The sequence below is a fragment of the Puma concolor genome, chromosome D3, assembly GCF_028749965.1.
Source record: "Puma concolor isolate L17-30 chromosome D3, mPumCon1.1.hap2, whole genome shotgun sequence".
NCBI classification, from domain to species: Eukaryota; Metazoa; Chordata; class Mammalia; order Carnivora; family Felidae; genus Puma; species Puma concolor.
The window spans coordinates 58,688,138-58,708,022 of NC_141678.1; the positions used below are offsets into that span (position 1 = coordinate 58,688,138).

At 55.1% G+C, this 19,885-nt stretch overlaps 1 protein-coding gene across 50 annotated transcripts in view; it reads right to left on the reverse strand.

Moving 5' to 3' along the window:
- The window catches only part of CELF4 (CUGBP Elav-like family member 4), a 298,102-nt gene that overhangs the window by 60,054 nt on the left and 218,163 nt on the right, over positions 1 to 19,885 (reverse strand). For 27 of the 50 annotated variants that reach the window (XM_086682832.1, XM_086682818.1, XM_086682830.1 and 24 more), the window contains exon 3: positions 13,738 to 13,816. In XM_086682832.1, the coding sequence (XP_086538958.1) occupies positions 13,738 to 13,816 (79 nt within the window). The remainder of the gene's footprint in view (positions 1 to 13,737; positions 13,817 to 19,885) is intronic. The other 23 variants (XM_086682824.1, XM_086682840.1, XM_086682838.1 and 20 more) reach the window with 1 other exon arrangement.

Below are 19,885 nucleotides of genomic sequence, written 5' to 3' on the forward strand. Positions count from 1 at the left end.
GGAGCTTGCCTCTCTGTCCTTCTTGACCATGATTGTGGTCTACATTATTTTTTTCTTGAACAGACTGAAGATATGACTACATTGGCTACTTATTTAAAACTCAATGTTTTCTATCCTATATCCCCAGTGAACAAACCCTCCCACCCTTTGACCCACTTTTCTCTTTTCAGCAAGTGCACCCATTCTTTGCAGGAAGTGTCACCCACACAGATGAACAAGCTTGTAGAAGTAACGCACAGTATGAGCACCTGCTGTTAATCATTCTAGAAGGGCTGGCTGTGAGTTAGATGCTGGCCAGGCCCCAGGAGGTTCTATTAGAAGGCAGACTGGCAAGCTGTGGGGAGATAAAACAGAGGACAGAGGACAGTGGGGAAGGGGTGTGTCTGGGCATGTAGAAAGAGCCAGATCCCTGCCTTGGAGGTAACCTGGGAGGGCTTCACGCAGGAGGTGTGTGGAGCATGAGCACAAACCAACAAAGGAATGAGGAGCCAGGAACAGGCAAATAAAGAAAGAAACCGAGAACGTGGTTTCTCCCACGCTGGGAGCACTGACAGCCCAACTGGGGAGAGTGAGTTTGCTCCCCAGGCTCCTGACAGGTCCCCAAAGGCAGGAGAGCTCCGGCCATGCGATCAGGGGTGCAGAAACAGGGTCCATGGTCAGTGTTCTCTGTGCATCGCCCCACTTCCAGCCGTTCTGTCCCTGTGGGTTTCTTTTGGGGGATGCTGGGGGAGGAGCAACCAATCTGGCTGTGGGCCCCCCTTTTCCGCCCCTGACACGGACAGCAGGACGGTGGGCGCGAGGATGCGTAGAAGCATCAGGCTGCGCGGGTGGGTGCTGGATGAACCACAGCGGGAGCAGGAGGGGGTTGGTGGTCCCCAGTTCCTGGGTACGACCCAGCGGGGTGCCCGAGGAGGGGGGTGGTGGGGTTGTAGCCAGGACTGGAGCCCTGGAGGCAGCCAGAGGATGGAGAGAGGAAGGAGGCGGGGAAGAGGCAAAATATAAAAATATCTGGGAGAAGCGTAGCGTCGGGCTACAGTGTTATTGAACTAAAGCATCTTATAAAACTCAAGCCATTAATAACAGGCTGCCGCCACGTCGGGGTAATTTATTCAAATTGTGGGTCCGGGATGGAGGAGCAGATGTTTCAGAGCTGCTGGTGTCACGGAATGAGTTCCAAGGGAGGGGAGGGGGTGCCCGCTTCGCATTCTTGCGGGGGGAAGGGGAGAGGACCTTCTCGGAGCTTAGCCAAAGTCCCTGCATTCCAGAAGGAGGTGGAGGCCTCAGCCCAGGCTTCCACAGGGAGGAGGAGCCCGTAGGGTGGAGGACAGTTCATTTAGTTCAACAAGTGCCAGGATGGAAAACCAGAGGGTGAGGACCAGCGGGCAGGTAGGTCCCCCTTCCTAGGATGTCGCTACTCCCATCCTATCCAACTGAAATGCCACTTGCTACTCAAAGTCGTCCATGGTTTTTCCAGACACAGAGCTTGGTGCTCGGAATCAGAAGGGCCTGAGTTTCTTTGCAGATGCACCTACCAGCTAGTGACCCCAGTAAGTTAAGCTCTGGGTCTCAGTGCTTCATCTATACAATGGACTAATAATACTTCAGACACTGAGTGGGGAGAAGTGACCCAGTGCAAGGACTTGGCCCACGCAGGGGGTGGCTGAGGTCAGTTGGGTTCCTGTACTACACCTTATGGCCCTCACTTGTGGTGAACTTAGTGCTTTGATTCAAGGTCTTTTCCTGCTTCCTAATGGCTTCATTGGTTTCACCTGCATCCCAGCCAGACTGTAAGCCGCCTGAGGTCGAAAGTCAGTCATGCTGGCTTACCCATGATGTATGGGATGTGTAGAGCACACAAGGCCTGTGGCTCCTTTCTCTGATGGGGAAGGGACAGTAAAGCTTGCAGAGGCCTCCCTTTGGATTCCTGTTACCTCAGCACAGTCCCCTGGGTCTTGGTCAAACCTGGGTTGGGTCCTAGAGGGGGGTCAGGGCCTCGACGTCTGGCCACAGTTTCCAGTACAGAGATCATGGAAAGCCAGTTGGCCCCTGGGTTCCTGCCAAGATCTCGGAAAGAGGAACCTCTGAAGATGAAAATTGGCCCCGCTGTCTGATTTTACCTTTTTGGCAAAGCAAGTATCTCCCCCATGAAGCTGATTCTGGTTTTAATTCGCTCCCCTCCTGTGGGTGTCTAATGCTGGGGCTGAGGGGCACTGCTCAGCTGATGTCTTCATACTGTGAATCTGAATCCCGATGGGGGCAGGAAATACAGAAGGGCCCTATAAATTGTAGGTGCCCTGACTCACTATTTAAAATGGTTGAGAAGATATTTTCTCCTCCTTCCTCTCTATTGCAGATGTGGCTGCCTGCTTATTAAGGGGGTATGAGGTGGGGCTCCACCCGGTGAGGGATGGTCCATTATGCCCCCCTGGGATGCCTTTGGTTCCATGCCCCTCGCTGACATCAGCGGCCCCTGATGGCGTGTTGCAGTGAGCAACAAGGGTGGGTACAAGGGTGACACTCTGGAAACGTCCCAATTGGAGGCAGACACGTCTCTTCTCACAGGCCCAGCCCTGATGGTGCCACCATAACGTGATGAGAGGAGAACGAGGAGCCCTTCTGTCCCCCACACAGCCCTGACCTGAAATGACACTACCAGAATGCTACTCTGTGAGACCAAGGTTGCTGAGGCAAATCCACCCTTGGCAGGCCCGCATCAGCACATTTATCAGATGCCCAGGGCTCAGGGACCAGGCAGAGGGGCCACCTTTGCCATGTCTGTCTCCTGGCCTGGGGACTGCCCTGGACACGGTGGGGGGACTGGCTGTCAGAAACATGGGACGAGACTATGGGGGGCACCAGTACCCCAACCCAGGAGAGGTGAGGGCAGGTGGAAGGGGTTTGGTGGCAGAAGACGGCTTGTTTCTCCCACTCCCACCCTGGCCTTTCCCCAAAACGCTCCCTACCCACCTGGCCGGGGTGGGGGTGGGGGGGCGTCAGGGCAGCCACTGGCCCCATGCCTCTGCTCCCTACAAACGAGACCTGCTCATAGCTCAAGGTTCATTTCAAATGAAGGAGAAAGCTCAGCCCCACACTCGCGGGGCAATCAGCGCACTCCGTGATGAATGGAGCCTGTGTCACTCAGTGAAAATGAATATTTCTTTGCGATAATGGCCAGATGGTAGCAACTCTCCGATCCAAATTAAAACATGCATGATAAATGCCAGGAAAACAGAGGAAGACAAAACCCCAACCTGGAGTGAATTCTCTCTATAAATCTTCCCCCTGCGACCCCTCCCCCACCACCATGGAGGCCCTGCTAATAGCCATTAAATTATTAAGATGCGCTGCAAGGAGAATGCCAATGTCAGTGGCACCCGCCCCACTGCCCACCTCGGCCCCCTGCCTGTGGGCCTGACTCTGGAGGGGCTGCGGGGGTGGGGAGACCCAAGAGGGGGCTGCTTTTAGGCCAGCAGAGAGTCAGCGTGGTGGAGAAGATTCTTCTTAGAGACATGAGTGTGAGCCTGGCCTCGTGGTGCCAGCGCCGAGGGCGGCCTGCCGGAGGCTGGTGCCCAGCCAGACTCTGTGGACAGCCAGACACACCTGCCCCCAAAGAAGACACCATCTCCGCGGAGAGATGAGAAACTAACATCCGCTGCCTGACGCTATGGCTCAGGCAGAGGGCCGGAAAGGGGCTCTGAGCCAGGAAGACCAGTGAGGAACAGCTGGAAGAAGGATGCCAGCAGGATGGACCCTGATGAGGGCTCTGACCACGTGGAGCTGGGCAGCTGAGAAGGGTCAGAGAGGACCATCCAAGAGCGGGTGTGTGTCTGAAAGTGGATGTGTACTTGGAGGTCTAAAGGCATCAGGTATTGGGCAGGGCAAGGACAGCTTTGGGGCTTAGGTGTCATGGTGACAATAGGGCTCTTGAACTTACAGTTTAACTCCCATTGCCCCCTGCCCATCCCCTCACCCCCGGCACATGCATCCATCTGTCCTTGGTCTCCTTGACACCCTGTCCAGTCTTCTGTGTGGGTGGCCAGTCTTCCCAGGTCCAGCTCCCATCAATCACCAACCTCTTCCAGATTCCCTATCATCTTCCAGAAAACCCCCAATTCTTTAGCAGGGCATTCCTTGAAACCCTCCCCTCAGGCCAACTGGTTTCCTCATTTTTCCTGGATAGGCTCTAGGCCACGGGGCCTCCATTCCTTGTCAGCCTTAATCCTGTGTAACAGAGAGCCTCCTCCAGAAAGCCTACCCTGACTGCTCTGCCTTGCCCAGCTGTCACCTCTGCCAGCTAAGGCTCACTGTCTCCACTGCTCATCTGGTGCCCGTGAGGCCATGAACTGATCTCCCCACCAGACTGAGAGCTTCTCTAGGGCCTGTAGCTCAGCAAAGCCTTGAAGGTGTCTTCCTGGGACCCCGTCACATCTGTCTTTCATGGTCAGCTCTCCAGGGGCAGAGACCATCTCTTCTCAGCAATTGGCCATTTATGTCCAGCCTTAGACCTCTTAAGACAGTTGGGACAGTTACCCAGTGTTGTGATGTGACATCGTGATGGGGGGATCATGGGTCTGTCAAAAAGAAAACCTGCACTGGATGGTCCTTGCTGAAGTCAGCTTCCACCAAGCCTTTCTCCTCACCAGGCCCAGACAGACAAGGCCCTGAGTGCCCAGCTGGGCTCTCCTCTGCCGGGCAGTTATGGAGTTTCTCCACCTGCCCTTCTCAGCTGAGCCTCCAGGCTCGACGTGCCACAGACAGGCTCATGTTCCTTCTGACTAGGCTTGCACCCAGGTCAGACCCGCCCTAAGTCCCCCCAGAGGGCCTCGGTGAGGGGAGTGAAATGCTGGAGAGCCCATCCTAAAGGCTGTGGTCCCTCCTCACCCTCTGTGCATCTGATGGGTGGCACTGACACAGGGAGAGCTTGCTGTGGGTGCCAGCACCCCAGCACAGACCCGCGAGAAGGCAGCAAGTCATAGAAGCCGGCCAGGAAAGGCTGAGGTATAAAGGCTGGTTACTGCCTGCGTGGATACCTACCTCTCCTCTCTGAGCCCTCATGTTCCCTTCCATAAAGTGGAGGTGCTGCGTGCCTGGTTCCCATGTGTGCTGGGCTGGGCTGGGTGGGGAAGGAGCGACCTCTCTCCCAGAAGGCAGAGCACGTCTGATCAGGAAGACCGAGCAGACTCATAACACAGAGAAACGACACTCCGGGACAGGCCTGGTGAACTCGGACTGAAGGGTGAGAAGGGACAGGATCCCATCTCTGACTCAGACACTGTGTGCATGAGCATAAATGTTCATGCCCTGGAATGTAAGGAGCAAGGAGACCCACAATGTGCCAAATCTGATTCTTCCAGAAAGTGGACACTCCTGTCCAGCCAAACCCGTTCTTCTATTTTATTTTTAAACTCTATCTTTTTAAAATTTTTAAAAATTAATCTCTATGCCCCACGTGGGGCTTGAACTCCTGACACCAAGATCAAGAGTCCTATGCTTTACTGACTGAGCCAGTCAGGCACTGCTAGTTGTTCTTATATTATTTTTAAAAGATCTCAGATGCCACATATTTGCCTTGCTTGTCTTGGTTTTCATTTCTTTGCCTGTGACACTTCACCCTAGATGCTACCTCTTGGTAAACCTGTTATCCCAGTAATCACCTGCTCCAGGAAGCCTTCCTTGTTCTTGCCCCAGTGTGGTAATCCACATGCTCAGTGCCGCTCAGGCCCTAGGCAGTATGATTTTTATTTGCACTTTGTTAATCACGCCTGTCAAAGGTCTTCACCACCCCCCGCCCCAACTGTCACCTCCTCTCATTCCCCATGGACCGGACCCTAAGAATAAAATAATTGCAGCTATTGTCATCAGGGAAGATTCCACAGTTTGCCAACTGCACCCCACCTATGGCAGATCCAAGGGGGTGTCATCATCCCCTCTACAAAAGGCGGTCGTGAGGCATCACTGTGGGAAGGGCAGGACATGTGGAGTCAGAGTACCCGGGTATGGTGCCCGGGACTGTGCTGCTGGTCTCCCTGCTCTGGCTCCCGTCCCACAGCTGGTGGAACATCCCTGCCCCAGAGCTTTAGATGGTGTCCCTGGGCCGAAATGCATTTAAAGCACCTTGGAATCAATGCTCCCATATCTCATCCTCCCCCCAAGGAGGACCCCTCATTCTGGCCTCTCGGCATCTTCCAAACCTGCCTTGGCTCAGGTTATTTTCCCATCTGGAAGTTTTGCCCTTCCTTGCTCAAATCCCCTCGCCTCTGAAGGCCAAGCAGGCGTTACTGGTTCTGATCTCTCTGATCCATGCTACCTCTCCCTGCCCCATCCCACTCTTGTGTTGTTAAGGCTGCCCAAGTGTGCTAGGGGCTAGGTGGGCACTGGATACGTCTCGGCCATGCCAGGGCTGACTCAGTGCGGTGCTGAGGACCGCCTGGCCCAGGAAGGGCTGCTTGTAACATTCTCTCTCTCTCATCTTGCCCATCTCCTGCAGAAGTAGGGGTCTTCCTCCCGTATGCCCACACAGTGCCTGCCACAGGAGGCCACGGGAGTGGAAACTGGGTGGGAGACAGAGGCCCACGGTCCCCTCTCTCTGTCATTCCATTCCGATTCCTGTCATCAGCCCCTTCAGCCTGGGCACACATGCGGCAGCTTCTAAATATCATCCAGGAGCCCATTTGCAATGATTAATATCCCATTTCCTCTGAAACAATCCTTTGCTAAATTAGCCGGGGCCAGAGGGAATTTGGCGAGGAGCCGCGAGTCTCAACTTAACTTGCCGAATGGATTTAAAAAAACCCTCGAAAACAAAATGCAGATCAATCAACACCCCTTTCCCCAGCTGAAAATCTAAAGTCCATTGAAACTCAGCAGGTTTGCAGTTAATTATAATTTCACACCTATGGCAGGAGTTACTGAGGTATTTATAATGCGTGCCTGCCCGCTGGAGCCTTTGTGGGGGCCTCACTAGGGACCCTTCTCACCAGCCACCTCCTTCCCCAAGCAGAAAGACCTGTCTTCCCCGAAGCTGCTGTTTGGGTTCAGTTGTGTAAACTAGAGAAGCTTCCTGGAGTTTTAAAATTTCTTTCTTTTTAAGGGGCTTGGGAAAGAAAGGAGTCGAAGATTCTTAAGGAACAGGAATTATGAAGAATAAAATCCCGGGTCAGGGAGACCTTGCATGATGATCTAGGGAACCTAACAGTTGGAAATGCTTTACCAAAAATCGGAAGGATGGTGGTCAGACACATGGTAGAACTTCCTGCCCATAAAGAATCCAAGCCCTTGGTGGGCCACTTGGCTTGGCTCTGAGGTGTCTAATCCTTTAGCCCTTCCCAGAGGCACATCACAGGGTCAGGCAGGGCGACAGTGACCCCTACCCAGGCTGCTCCCTAAACACTGTCTGGGCCCTGCTGTCTTATGTCTGACTCAAACTTCCTGAGCTGAAAGCTGCAATGGCTTTTCTTCAAGATCAGTCCAAAATAAATCAAGAATTCAGGTACATGAAAGATCAGCCGGGACCTTGGCTTTGGGGCTGGGGTTTAAGGGAAATCATTACAATCTATAGCTTGAGACATTCTGGTGGGGATGGGGAAACAGGGTTTCTGAGCTCCGGAGAAGGAGGCCCAAATGGACTGTGGAGTTGCTTTTCTTCTTGATAGTTTTTAAAAACAGGAGGGGCAGGGTGAGAGGCAGACTCATGGGGGAGGGTGGACATATGGCTCCAGGGGCCTCTCCAGGCCTCGGGGTTCCCTGTCCAACAGGGAAGTTAGCCATTCCCCAGCCAAAGGTTCACCACCACCCCTTGCCCATCTCTGGGCCCAGACATGGCTGTGGGAAGGGAGGAGGAGGATGTCACTGTCCCCATGAGCTAAGGGGTCTGTAGGGTCTGGTGGGGGGGGGGGTGTGTGTGCAAAAGAAGGAAATGCACTCCCCCAACACATACACAATCACACACAGGCATCACGGGCCCACAATGGAGTACACACGCTGCCCAGCTTTCAGGCCTTCTGTGGGGAGACACAGCCCCTTCTATGGGGCCTGATGAGGGTAGAGCCTTTTTTGCTCTGAGGTACAGATCGCTTTTCTTTTAGAAGTCTGCTTTGGGGCAGCAGTCGCCGGACCCCTTCTCAGCCCAGGATTGTACCCCCTGGGCTGGGCTGGGGTCAGCTTTGCTCATTCTGGTGTCTTTCAGGCAGGGTACAAACCCAGAGCCCCAAAGTAGAGGTCAGAACGTGCTTGACCCGGGGGAGGCTCTGATGCCTCAAAGGGGAGAGACGGGGACAGAGGTGGAAAGGCTCAGCCTGTGGGACTTGACTGTCCTAGTGACGCTGTTCTTTGGCTTCAGGCTCTGCCCACCCTACCCCACCCCTAGGGGAGCCTCACCCAGGAGGTCCCCACAGGGAGTTCACACTGGTCTTCAAGCCTTTCCTCACACTTTCCCCCTCTCCCCTGCTGCACTGCATCTCCAGGGGGAGGCTGTCTAGAGTAATCGGTTTCTTTTTTTAAACCTTGTTTCCTACTGTCTTGGTATAATTTCAGATTAATCTTCATTGTACTGTGCCCACCCCCCCCCCCCCCGCCACGGCCCTTTAGCTTTATGTTTTTGTGTACTCCATCCCGTGTGGGCCGAGGGTTCCTAACAGAATCCTGAGGGATTTCTGTCTACCCAGAAGCTTTTGTCAGTGAGACAGTTGTTGGCATCTAAGATGAGAAAATTGAAACTTCTATTGAATTTTCATACGGTGGGACCAGCCTGCACATCTATTTCCTCTAAACGCTCGCTAAATTGCCTACCTAGAGTATGGGACTGAATAGCTAGAAAAGTCTGGAAGTGAGGCACCCAGCCTGGGGAGGTTGACAGTGTGGCCATGGGTCTCCTGGGGCCCCGGGACCTGGCAACAGCAGGGAGCTGCCCATGCCCCTCAGCTGGTCTCCCTGGCCTCCCTTAGCACGTTGTCTGCGTCTGTTTAGAAATAAAATAATGCTCGGAGGAGAAATGAGGAACTTAATAGGATTTAAAAAGCCGCAGGAACCGATGGGGCTACAGATGGTGGAAAGGCTGGGGGGACTGAATCAGCCACGGTTTTCTGGTGGGGAACGTGGCCTCGGGGAGGGCCTCAGAGCCGCGTTCACATGCATTGTGTCCAACCTCATTAGCCAGCCCGGCGGGACTCCACTGCCACATGAGTGCCGGCCACAGTGAGGGGGGCATAGCGGCCCCAAAGATGCCATTAAATGAACGGGGGAGCAGTGATGGGCTGCAGGACTGGCTGACTGACTGGCCCGCACCTGCCTCGGGGACTGAGTGCACACGGAATGACTCCCAGGCTGTCACACCTGCCCCCAGCCCTCCTGTGCCCTCCTAGTCCTGCCAGGCTTCCCCCCAACCCTCCCCCCCAACGACTGATACAGGAGGGAAAGAGGGGGCTGGGGAGGGAAGCACGCGTGTGTGGGCCCCCAGTTCTGGAAAAGCAGAGGGAGGAAAGGGAACCTGCTGTGGAGACCTTCAACCCAGGCAATTCTGAAAGACTTGCGGGGCAGGGTGGGGGGGGGTACCTAAAAGAAGCTCCTTCACCCTCTAGAAGCTTCCATAGGTGCTCCCTAGATGGTGGCTTACTACTGCAAGTACCCCTCCAGGGCTGGAGCTCAGGGCCACCCCCCTCAGTCTGTCCTGAGCCTCCCCCAGGCCCTGCAGCCAGTGGGGGACAATAGGACTTTGTACAGGGAGCTCAGTCGTCCTGATCACATCCACCCTCCGCCATCATCAGGCCTCCGTCAGGCTCCCTGCTTGGATTCAGTCACAGCTGCCCCTGTGGCCCCTCTTCTCTGAGCCTCCTCAGGCCTTCCTGGACAGGGAGGGGCCTTGGAAGCCCCTCAGCAGTCCCCATCATGAGCTGTGACCTCTCTCCCCCAGCTGGGGCTTCACATGTTCCAGCCAAAGCCTGAGTCCTCTGGAGTGTGTGTGTGTGTGTGTGTGTGTGTGTGTGGTCTCCAGTTCCAGGCCCTGCAGAGGGGCGAGGGCCGTGGTGGCAGGCCTTAGAACACAGTTTTCAGCCTTGCTCACTTTTCCCTCTGGAGGGACTCCCCAGTGCCACACCTACCCCTTCTGAGGGGTGGGCGGCCCCTTGGCAACCCCAATACCTTCTTTCCTGGGACTTCCTCCCAAGCCATCTTGACTCCTAACTTCTCCGGCTCATCAGCCCCCCATGTTGTTGTTTTTTTCTGTCATTTCATGTTGAGATAAAATCAAGTGGCCCCAGTCTTTGCTTCACCCCCAGCCACTCTGTTCCCAGTGGGGACGTTTATTTTCCATGCGTGTGGGTCTGTGTGGGTGCCTTTGTCAGTGTGGGTATATGGCATGTCAGGGCGGGGCAGGGGTGCAGCATGTGTGACTGTCTCCCAGAATTCTTCCAAACACAGCACGGATAAGGCCCACAGTAACTGAAACTTCTGACCCGTCGATGGTTGCTGAGAAAACATAGGGGTGGTTTCTGGTGACGGTGTGTGTCTGGCAGTGGTGGGGTGGGGTGGGATCAGACCAATATTGGCTACACCTAATCCAGACTTCAGCCACTTCTTCCCTCTTGGGCCCTTTGAGGGAGGTGGGCACACTCCCCAGCCCCAGCCTCCTCCAGTCCAGCCCAGGGGGCCCCCCAGCAGGTTTTCTGACCAAGGCCAGGGTGCTCAGAGCCTGACTGACTCAAAGGGGTGCCCATACCTGGCTACAGGAGCCTCATTTGCCTGGGGCAGGGGGCTGTCCTGTCTTCTGGCCTTGGTGCTCCCCTGAGCTGGGACCAGGGAGGATGGGGAGGAGGTTAGAGCTACAGGGCAGCACATTGTGGGTGCTAATCCAGATACTGAGAGTGAAACCCAGTGGCTGAAGGGCCCCTGCAGCCGTGAGACCCAATTCAGATGCTGACCATGAACCAGCTCACTGGGCAGATACACCTGCCTGCCGGGAGGCAGAGGAACTCAAGTGCATGCCTTAGGGAGGGTCACTGCCTCTGAGATGACCAGGACAGGTGGGGGGCTCCCAGGTTCCTCTCTGTCCCTAGTCTGCCTCATTCCTCCGGTTCATGAATTGGTTTGCTGATTTGAGGGTGACTCAATTTAAATATAACTTGCTCCAGAGAGCTCTGTGGGGTTAACTGGAATCTCCTTGCAGAGAAATGGCTCCTGGGGAGGCTCTTTCTCTTTGGGTTTTCCTTCCCTGCCTAACTGGAGCCCTGGCTCTTGGTGGCAATAGCAGGGGCCAACACCTCTCTCCCTGCACAGGGGCATTATGGCTATGATGCCTTCTCTCTGCCTGGTGCCCCCACCAGGATCAGGGTTCCCTGCTTCTCATGGAGACAGGTCCAACCCCTTGGTCTTGTGTTCAGGGCTCCATTTTCACTTTGTGCCCTCACTTATTCCCACCAAGTCTATACCTCTCTGTCCAATTCCCTCCAGGAAGCCCTCCCTGCCTGCTCCAGGCCACAGTGAGCTCTCTTCTTTGACCCCCTCCAGCTGTGGTCTCTCATGTCTCATGGGGTGGTCCAGGAGATCCTTATTCAGCCTGGCTCTGCCTCTCTCACCTGAGACCTTGCTCTTCCCTCAGCCGCCTTTCACACCCTTCTCTGCTCCCATTTCTTTCATCTTTTTTAACATTCACCTCTTCCCCATCCTCTTCCCACCAGAAAAAGTATTTAATGGATATTAAATTATTTTAAACTGACTTTTTTTTTTTGTTAAATAGCTTGGTGATAGTGCTGACTCAGGATCATCTCACTGTTTAATATTGAATATGCAATTAATAGATAGATGTTTAGGTTTGGCTCTTTTTCCCCCCTTTCCACCGCAGGAAGAATAAAAGAGCTGATTAATCTGGTTTGGGGCAAGTGTCAGCGGCAGGAGATATATGGCAGAAAGGAGATGAGGTTAGCAACTTGGAGTCAGAGAGCTATTGCCTCCAAGGCAAGTGAAGGAGAAAGGGTTTGCATTGGAGCTCAGCGCGGCCTCGCCGGGCACGGCGTCTTCTGACACCCCACTCCGGTTCTGGAGAAAACCAGCCGGACTCTGAGCTGTCTGCTCTGCACGCGAGGGGCCCCCTACGCCCCCTCAGGGGCCTCCCTCTGTGGGGCCTTGTTCATGCCACCCTGACTTCTTCTCCAGGGGTGGAAACTCCCCTCCTTCAAGGCCAGCTCAGGTGCCATCTGCTCAAGGTCTCTGGCGTCCCCCACTTACTTCGGGGCCCCTTCTCTGGGACTGCAGGTGCCGCTTACTGCTCGAGCTACCTTCCTATACACCAGAGTTTCTCCCCACCAGGGAGAGGGACTCTTCACTACATCCTGGCCCTGCTGCATGAACAGGGTATTACAGGTGAGTCACTGCATGACTGGGGTGACCTGGGGCCTGGGGCCTGCTGGGCCTGCTTCCCGGAGACAGTCTCTAGGAGAGGCCCCTGGTTCCACCATGTGCCACCAAGAAGTCCTTTGTGAGATGGGACAGTACCCTTACCACCAGGGTAAGGATGCCTAGGACTGGGTATTTGAGGAGACTCTGTGTGTGCAGAAAACCAAAGTAACTGGACTGCCAGGAAAGGGGCAGGAGCAAATAGCACAAACCAGGTGGGCTTTGCTTACCTGGGCCCTTAACCCCTGAGCCATTTTTACATCTCAACTGACCCACCTCCACTCTCGGGGTTCTCAGGATGGGAAGCTCTCAGAAGACCACAGGGAGGCATGTCAGTGCCCTGGGCCAGGGGGCCCCTCGGGGCAGCACAAAGACACCAGCTGGGCTCTAGGAGGTAGGGGTGGGATTTGAGGCCCAATTCAGACACAGAGGCCTTACAGCCAGGTCAGGGTCCCGTGCCCAGGGTCCCTCTGGGCAGCAGCCTGAGCTGGAAGGACCACAGGTCCCAGGGGCAGGCAGGACCTGTGGCCACACTACAGTTCTCTCAGGATGAGGATCTTGACTCTGAATTTGCGAGTATCTTTTGCCTATTTTACCTTTTTCCCTTAATTTCCTAAACACTTTTTGTAGGGAGGTAGGACAGAGGAGAGAGAAATTCCTCAGTGCCTGTCTAAGCTGAGAGGAATGTGACCTGTCCCGGCACAGAACCCAGGGGGAAGGCGCTTGGCAGAGGGAGCAAGAAGCGTGGCCTGGTGGAGCCTTTGTGTGCAGTGGAGGGGACAGAACCTCCCTGGGGAATGGAGCTCTATGCTTGTGGGGTGCGGCTGTATCCTCCTATTCTGTCCCTTTCCAGACATCTCCCTGTCTGCCTGGATCTGTCTCCAGAATCTTGACCTCAGTGGTCCCAAGCCCTCATGGCGGCCCTTCTCAGATTTGCCCAGTGTGGTCTGAACCTTCCCAGGGCAGGGCTACAATCCACTTCCTCTCGTCCAGCCTGGCACCCTTTCAACTTTTCAGGCTCCATCATAGGGGGCTTTCCTGGGTGACATGGAGGTGGGCACACCCTTTGGACTTCCTAAAGGAGGCAGAAGAGTACCCCAGGACCTGCTAATCGTTTACTTACAGGAAGGAAGGAACCCCATCTGCAGACCCCAATCACCTCCCCACTTTCCTTCACTCTCTCCCCACACCAGTCACCCAGAGCTCCATAGCCCTGTCCCAATTCCCAGCCATGAGATCCCTAGGGCTCGGGTGGGGGGGGGGGTGGTGGCAGGAAGTCGCTGCATCACTGCATCAGGGAGAGGGAGGAAGGGTCGGGTCGGGGGAGGGGGGCAGAGACAAGTGAGCCCTCACGTGAAGGGGGCTGGCGCAGGCAGCTACTACCTCCTCGGCTCTCGCTGTCCGCTGGCTTCACCTGGATCGGCCGGTTCATCTGCAACAGAGCACAAGGGACAGTGTCAGAGCAGGCCTGGGGTGAGGGGGCATACACCCACACCCAAAGGTAACTGGTGTTCATAGGTACACAGGTGCAAGGACCACACCCACCAACACATACACCCACACCACTGCTCCCCAATGCAGCTGCACGCGGGCAGCAAAGCCCCACCCATCTCCCCTTTCCTATGCAGTCCCCAGGGCTCCATTGTCTCGGGAAGGCTTCTCTGGACTGGACACTCTGTGATGCCCCCCCTCCCAGCTTTGAACAGCTCTTGCTAGCCTGTGACATCAGAATCTGAGGTGTCCTCACAGCGCATCTCTGGCCAGAGATTATGATCTTGCTGGAGACAGCTGGCTTTGCCGAAACAAGCTGCTCTCTGGCTACCCTGAGCCGTCTCCCAAATGTGGGCTGTGGGTGCCAGGGGTCCTGAGGCTCTGGGCCACCCAGCTCCCGGCTGAAGCCGAACTCAAGTGTGCGGCTAGGGCTGTCCCCTTGGGGGGGGTGTGGGGTGGGCACAGCTACCCATCTCCCGTGGTATTTAGGGAGCCAGGAGGACAACAGGACACCGCCTGTCCCCCCCCCCCCCCCCCCCCCCCCCCCCGCCAACGCCTCCCTGAGCCGGGCTCTCTCACGGGGATCCGCTTCAGTGCTCCATTCAGGCCACTAGGGGTCTCTGAACTCCAAGCATCGGCGGCTACGGCGCCTGTCTTTAATCCTCGCCGCTGCTGGAGGCCACGGGGTGGGCTCTCCAGCCCAGAGGCCCCAAGATATTTCAGACCATAAAAATGGAAGGAATCACGCAAATGGAATCCTACTTTATGTCTTTTCCAGTGCTTTCGCCTGTCAAGTACCTCCCTTATCCCTTACTGCATTTTTATTTCGCGTACAAACAAACCCCGACAGGCAGACAGGGCAGGGACTAATACCCCCACTTCATGGATGGAGAAGCTGAGGCAGGGCCGCCCCCACGGCAAGATGAGCCCAGGAACCCGAGCTGCCAGGGCTGTGTCTAGGCTTCCAATCCTGCACCAGGTGACGTTGTGTTGCCAGTTCCCCTCCTGTGTGTGTGTGCGGAGGCCGGACTAGCCAGTCACAAGCTTCCTCGGGCCTTCTGGTCTAGGATTCGAAGTGAGTTGTGGCTGCGTCAAGACAAGTGGGTGGGGGAGCGTGGGTGCCTGTGACTCAGCAAGGTGAAGACAAGGCCAGCGGAAGGGCAGAGCCACCACGAGGAAGGACAGAGAGGCAGGAGGCAGGGCATGGAGCAGAGGAAATGAGACACAGGTGGCCTGCGGGGGGCCAGACAGGACTCTGGGGGCCAGTCCACCGAGAGGGGGTCAGGATGTCATTGTCTGCCACAAGGTCCCCACTTGGCACGCCTTCTGGAGTTGAGAGGGAAAAAGGTGCTCAGTACGTAAGCCCTGCCAGCAGAGGAAATTGTATGTTATAGAAAGCTCCAATCACAGGGAGAAGGAAGAGAGACATAATGAAGATCCTGGTTTCATTTAGGGGGTCGTGGGGCCCCATTAAACAGCCTCCTTTGCAATTCTTGAGCAAAGGGCACAGAAGCCCCAGCAGGCTTCTGGCTATTGGGGAAGGGCTCCAGGAGGGGGCCAGGGGACTCCTTGTGTCCCATCCGGTGCCTTCTGGGACTCAGGATCCAACCCTTTTCTAGAATGTCCCTCCTTCCTGGAATAGCCCTAAAGTAAACAAGATAAATTAAATAAGGCAAATGGAATCTGCCTGGGCATGGAGCCTTCCACCTCAGGGGGCACCCCACCCTCAGGCAGCCAGCCTGTCCCCCTGTCCTTGGTATATGTAGGCATTCAAGAATACTCTGCCCCAGGCTCATGGACTTGGGCCTGATTTCCAGCCCCTCCAGCCCCCCTAGCCCACCCCAGTCCTCCCTACCTCCTCCATGACTCGGTGCTAGGCTCCAATTTGACAGTGGGCTTCCTGGCAGCAGGGATCCAGGCTCTCATCCAGTTTCCCACCTGCCCTCAACCACAGGCTGGGCACCCACAGGGTGCTCCATACAGACTCGTGGAGCGGAAGTGAACCGGTTCCCATGGACCTGTGGCTCCCGGGGTGATTTTTCATGTTTCATTATGATCTAGGGATGGTCAGCATCCAGACAGCCTTTGCAGGGCTGTCGAAGAGGTGCCAGCCTTGATGGAGAGATAAAATACGGCCCGGTGCTTTCTTAATTCTCAGCAGAAATAAAGTGTCAGGCTCAGTTGGGAAGATTTCTCAGCTGGAGCAGGCTCTGCACAGACGCCTCGGGCCTCAAGGGAGATCTCCTCCCTCGGCCAGTGTCTCTCTTCCCTGTTCCAGACTCCAGCCCCGTCCAGCCTCACCAGAGCCTGGTTCTTCCCTGAGGAGGGGAAGTGGACAGAGCCAGCCTGGCTGCAGAAATGGCCACTGAGGAAGGGGACAGCAAGAGAGGATGATGGGTCAGATGGTGGGAGGGGGACTGCCATCTCCTTGTTCTTCTAACTTTGCAGGCTTGGACGCTGGCCACAGCCTCAGGAGCTGTCGGCCACATGGCCTCAGGCGATCCCTTACAGGTGAACACCATGCTTCAAGGACACTAGAGCCCGCTTCTTGGTGCCTTTCCTCTCCCCTATCTGTGCCTCCTTTATCCAGCCATCCCTTTCAGTCACTGTATTGTCTTTCCAGAAGGGCCTGGGGCTGGGGGCTAGTGGGACCTGGGGTGCAGGTGCCCTCCTTGCTGATTCTCTTGCTGAGGTGTCATCTGTGTGCCTGTGTCCCTCTGTGGCCTTCATCCTGGGTTGTGCCTCTGAGTGCCTGACAGGGGGCTTTGGCAACCCAGGGCTGCCTTCCCTGGGTCAGGAACAGCTCCCTGAATGCACCCTGCAGGCTTCTGGGGTCAGTCTTTGGGGACATCACTAACTCTTTTGACTGTGTTTCTGTTTCCAGCTCGGGGTCCTGTCAGGGGAAGCGAATAATCCTGGCCCAGGTTTTGGGGTCCTCTGTGTCCCTACTGCAGCAGAGAGCGGGCTGGTGGCTCCTTCTGCCTGTTTCTGCCTCCCCTCCCCCTCCCCATCTCTGCCACTATTTGCATCAACACATATCCATGCATTAAACAAGACATTCCATTAATTTCTTCATCATCATAACTTAAGCTGGGACATACCCTTTAAATATTCATTCAGCTATGAAAACTGGGCATTAAAATTTTAATAATGTCAAGCTCATTTGAACCAGGCTCCTTGGGGACGATTACGATACAATTAGAATAAATACGATGATTGAGCTGGTCCAAAGGCTTCACCTGTCTGTCCAACGTGGCTTCTTGTGGAAAGAGAGGCCTGTGGCCAGTGAGCAGGCAGCCAGATTGACAGACAGGCCAGCCTGGCTCTTTCTTGACTCTCTCTCCCCTTCCTATATTCCCTCCTTCCCTTCTCGGTTCCTGGCTGCCACTTCTACCTCTCGCAGGTGTCCACAGGTGTCCGCAGCCCCCTGTGGGCCAGAGTACAGGGGCATCCCTCCCGTATCCGGGAAGATGGCCCGGAATAACCCCCAGTTCCAGACATGAATTTCCTTACCTTCCTGGTGCAACCTGGGCTGGTTCCTGTGTGAGGGCCATTTTCTTGTCTGTGTGTCCCCTCTTCCCCACCCCGCAAGGGGCTCCCTAAGGCTGGAATGAACACCCCACCAGAACAAGACCAGGCTGCAGAGGAGGCCACCGAGGGGGTTCTTAGACATGTTCTGCCACCAGACCAGGTAGGGACCATCTTCACCCAGCTTCCCCTCTGCTGCAACTATCTTCCTGAGAGTTGGTGTGGAGGTCTGGGGGCAGGAGCGGAGCCCCTCCGTCCCTCATTGTCAAAGCCAGTGCTGGCGAGAGCCCTGGGGACATCCACTAGTGAACTCACCCCTGCTTTACTCGGGACAGCCCTCACACCTGCAGGATCACGTAGGGCCCTCCGCCATCTGCCTTCTCAGGCACCCAAGCCCTCTGCTTCACATTGGGCCCTAGTGCAGCTGACCCAGGGCTGTCTGAGAAATAAAAGGACCTGGAAAGTTCTCTGTCACCTCTCCCTGGCAATGTAAACCCTCCTATTCTTCAATAAGACTTCCCTGGTTATCTCTCAGCTCCCTTGGTCACACATGGCCTTGCACTACTTTGAGAGCTCTCTCTTTCCTCTCTCGTGCGTGCGGGCGTGTGTGTGTGTGTGTGTGGCAGACAGAAACAGGTGCTTGTTTCTCAAGCAGGAGCAGGGACCCAGTTTCCTACTCACAGACCCCCTAGACTCTAATTTAGGACTGAGCTCCACTGGAGTGTGTGTGTGTGTGTGTGTGTGTGCATGTTTCAGTAGTACTGGTGTGACATTACAGACATCTTAAAATAATTCATTTCGGTTAGAGACTGGGAATAAACAAGACAGAGGAGGACACTAGTGCGGTCTCTTCGGCATGGTAGCCTCTCAGTAAGTGTCATCCTCCATGTTGCTTTCCAGCATGTGAGCCAGAAATGCCTCAGAAGGGCTGGACCGACGCCTCGCGTAGTGCCACGGCAGGGGGGAAAGATGGTTAGGGCGGCAGAGAATACTGTGGTGGCCTACAGGAATGGCCAGTATGCTCTCTATCCAGCAGCTGAGTCCCCACATGTAATTCCAGCGTGGGTGTTCAAACCTCAATGCCGAGAGTCCTTTCAGGCTCCTTCTGGGATGTGTGAGTGCCTGCTGATACCCAGCTCCCCTGCTCACCGGACGGGTTCACTTCTCCCCAAGCCAGGGAGCAGTGTGGGAATGCCTACTCTTGTCTTGTTCACTGGCGGTGGCTCTTAGCTCTGTCCCTGCCCACCCCCTCCCGCGCTTGGCTCCTATTCCTCATCAGTTCCCACTGTTTGTTCTCATCACCCCAAAGAACTCGGCTTTTATGTTGTCTGCCCCCAAACCCAGCACACGTGTCGGTCATGGAAACGGTGAAGCAGCAGACCCTGTGGGCTGGGGCCCATTGTGCCCCAACCCAGCAGCAATACTGCTCTGGGAAGAGAGATATCATTTTGCAGTTCAAAAAGCAAGGGGAAAAAGCACCGTTAAAGCGCTAAAATATAAAGCTTTTCCTTTCTTCCACAGCCTCTCTTTTTCTTGGCTTGTCATGGTACGTTTTATTTGCTGTTTGACGTCGTTTTAAATAAAAACAAATATAAATTGTAAATTATTAGCATAGATCCTACCATTCATCTTTATTTTGTGTAATGCCAGTTTTAAATGCAAATATCAGAACATTTAGCTCCTATGCAGAATCACCAAAATTACAGTTTGGTTTTTGTGACTTGTGCCTGGAGGGTGCCTTGAGCTGGCCAGAGGAGACAAATGCAAGCCAGACTCGGGAAGGCTAAGGAGGAATAGAGAGTCCCCTCAGGCATGGAGACCCTCACAGGTACCCAGAGCCCTGCCCTGCAACATGGGGGGTGGGGAGGTCGGGGCAGGGGGTGGTGGCAGCTTGGGCCTGAGGACTGCTGGGCCCTCCCTTCCACTGACTACCAATGTGGACATGTTGCAACCCAGTATAGGGTGGGCCCTGGGAAGTCAAGTCAGGCTTCATTTCTACCCACGGGCCACCTCCTGGGTAGGATATTGTAAATGTTCTGCCAGGACATGCCAGACCTTGCCTGGACAAGAGGCTCACTCTTGCGAAGACACGGCCTCTGTTGGCAAATCAGACATGCCACAGTGCTGCCAGCCTGGGGTACCACAGGGTGAGTAGGCCTGACCCAACCCTCCCCTAACCTGCACCAGGCCACTGCCGGCTGGCCTCGAGGGCAGAATGATGGCTTGAAGGGCCCAAGGTGTGCATGTACAGGGCAGATGGTGGGAGGCAGAACTTTGCATAAGTCCCCTACACATGCTTCTTCGTCCCACAGACTTCGTTTGCTTGAAACATAACTACCAAGAGAAACTTTTAAGAATTTCAAAATGACTGCAGAATACTAACCCCCAAGCCTGTGACCCTTCTGAGTACAGGGCCTGTGTGCCTGCACAACTCGTGTGCCCACGAAGCTACCTTGTAGATGATGCCTTTCTGTGTCCCCAC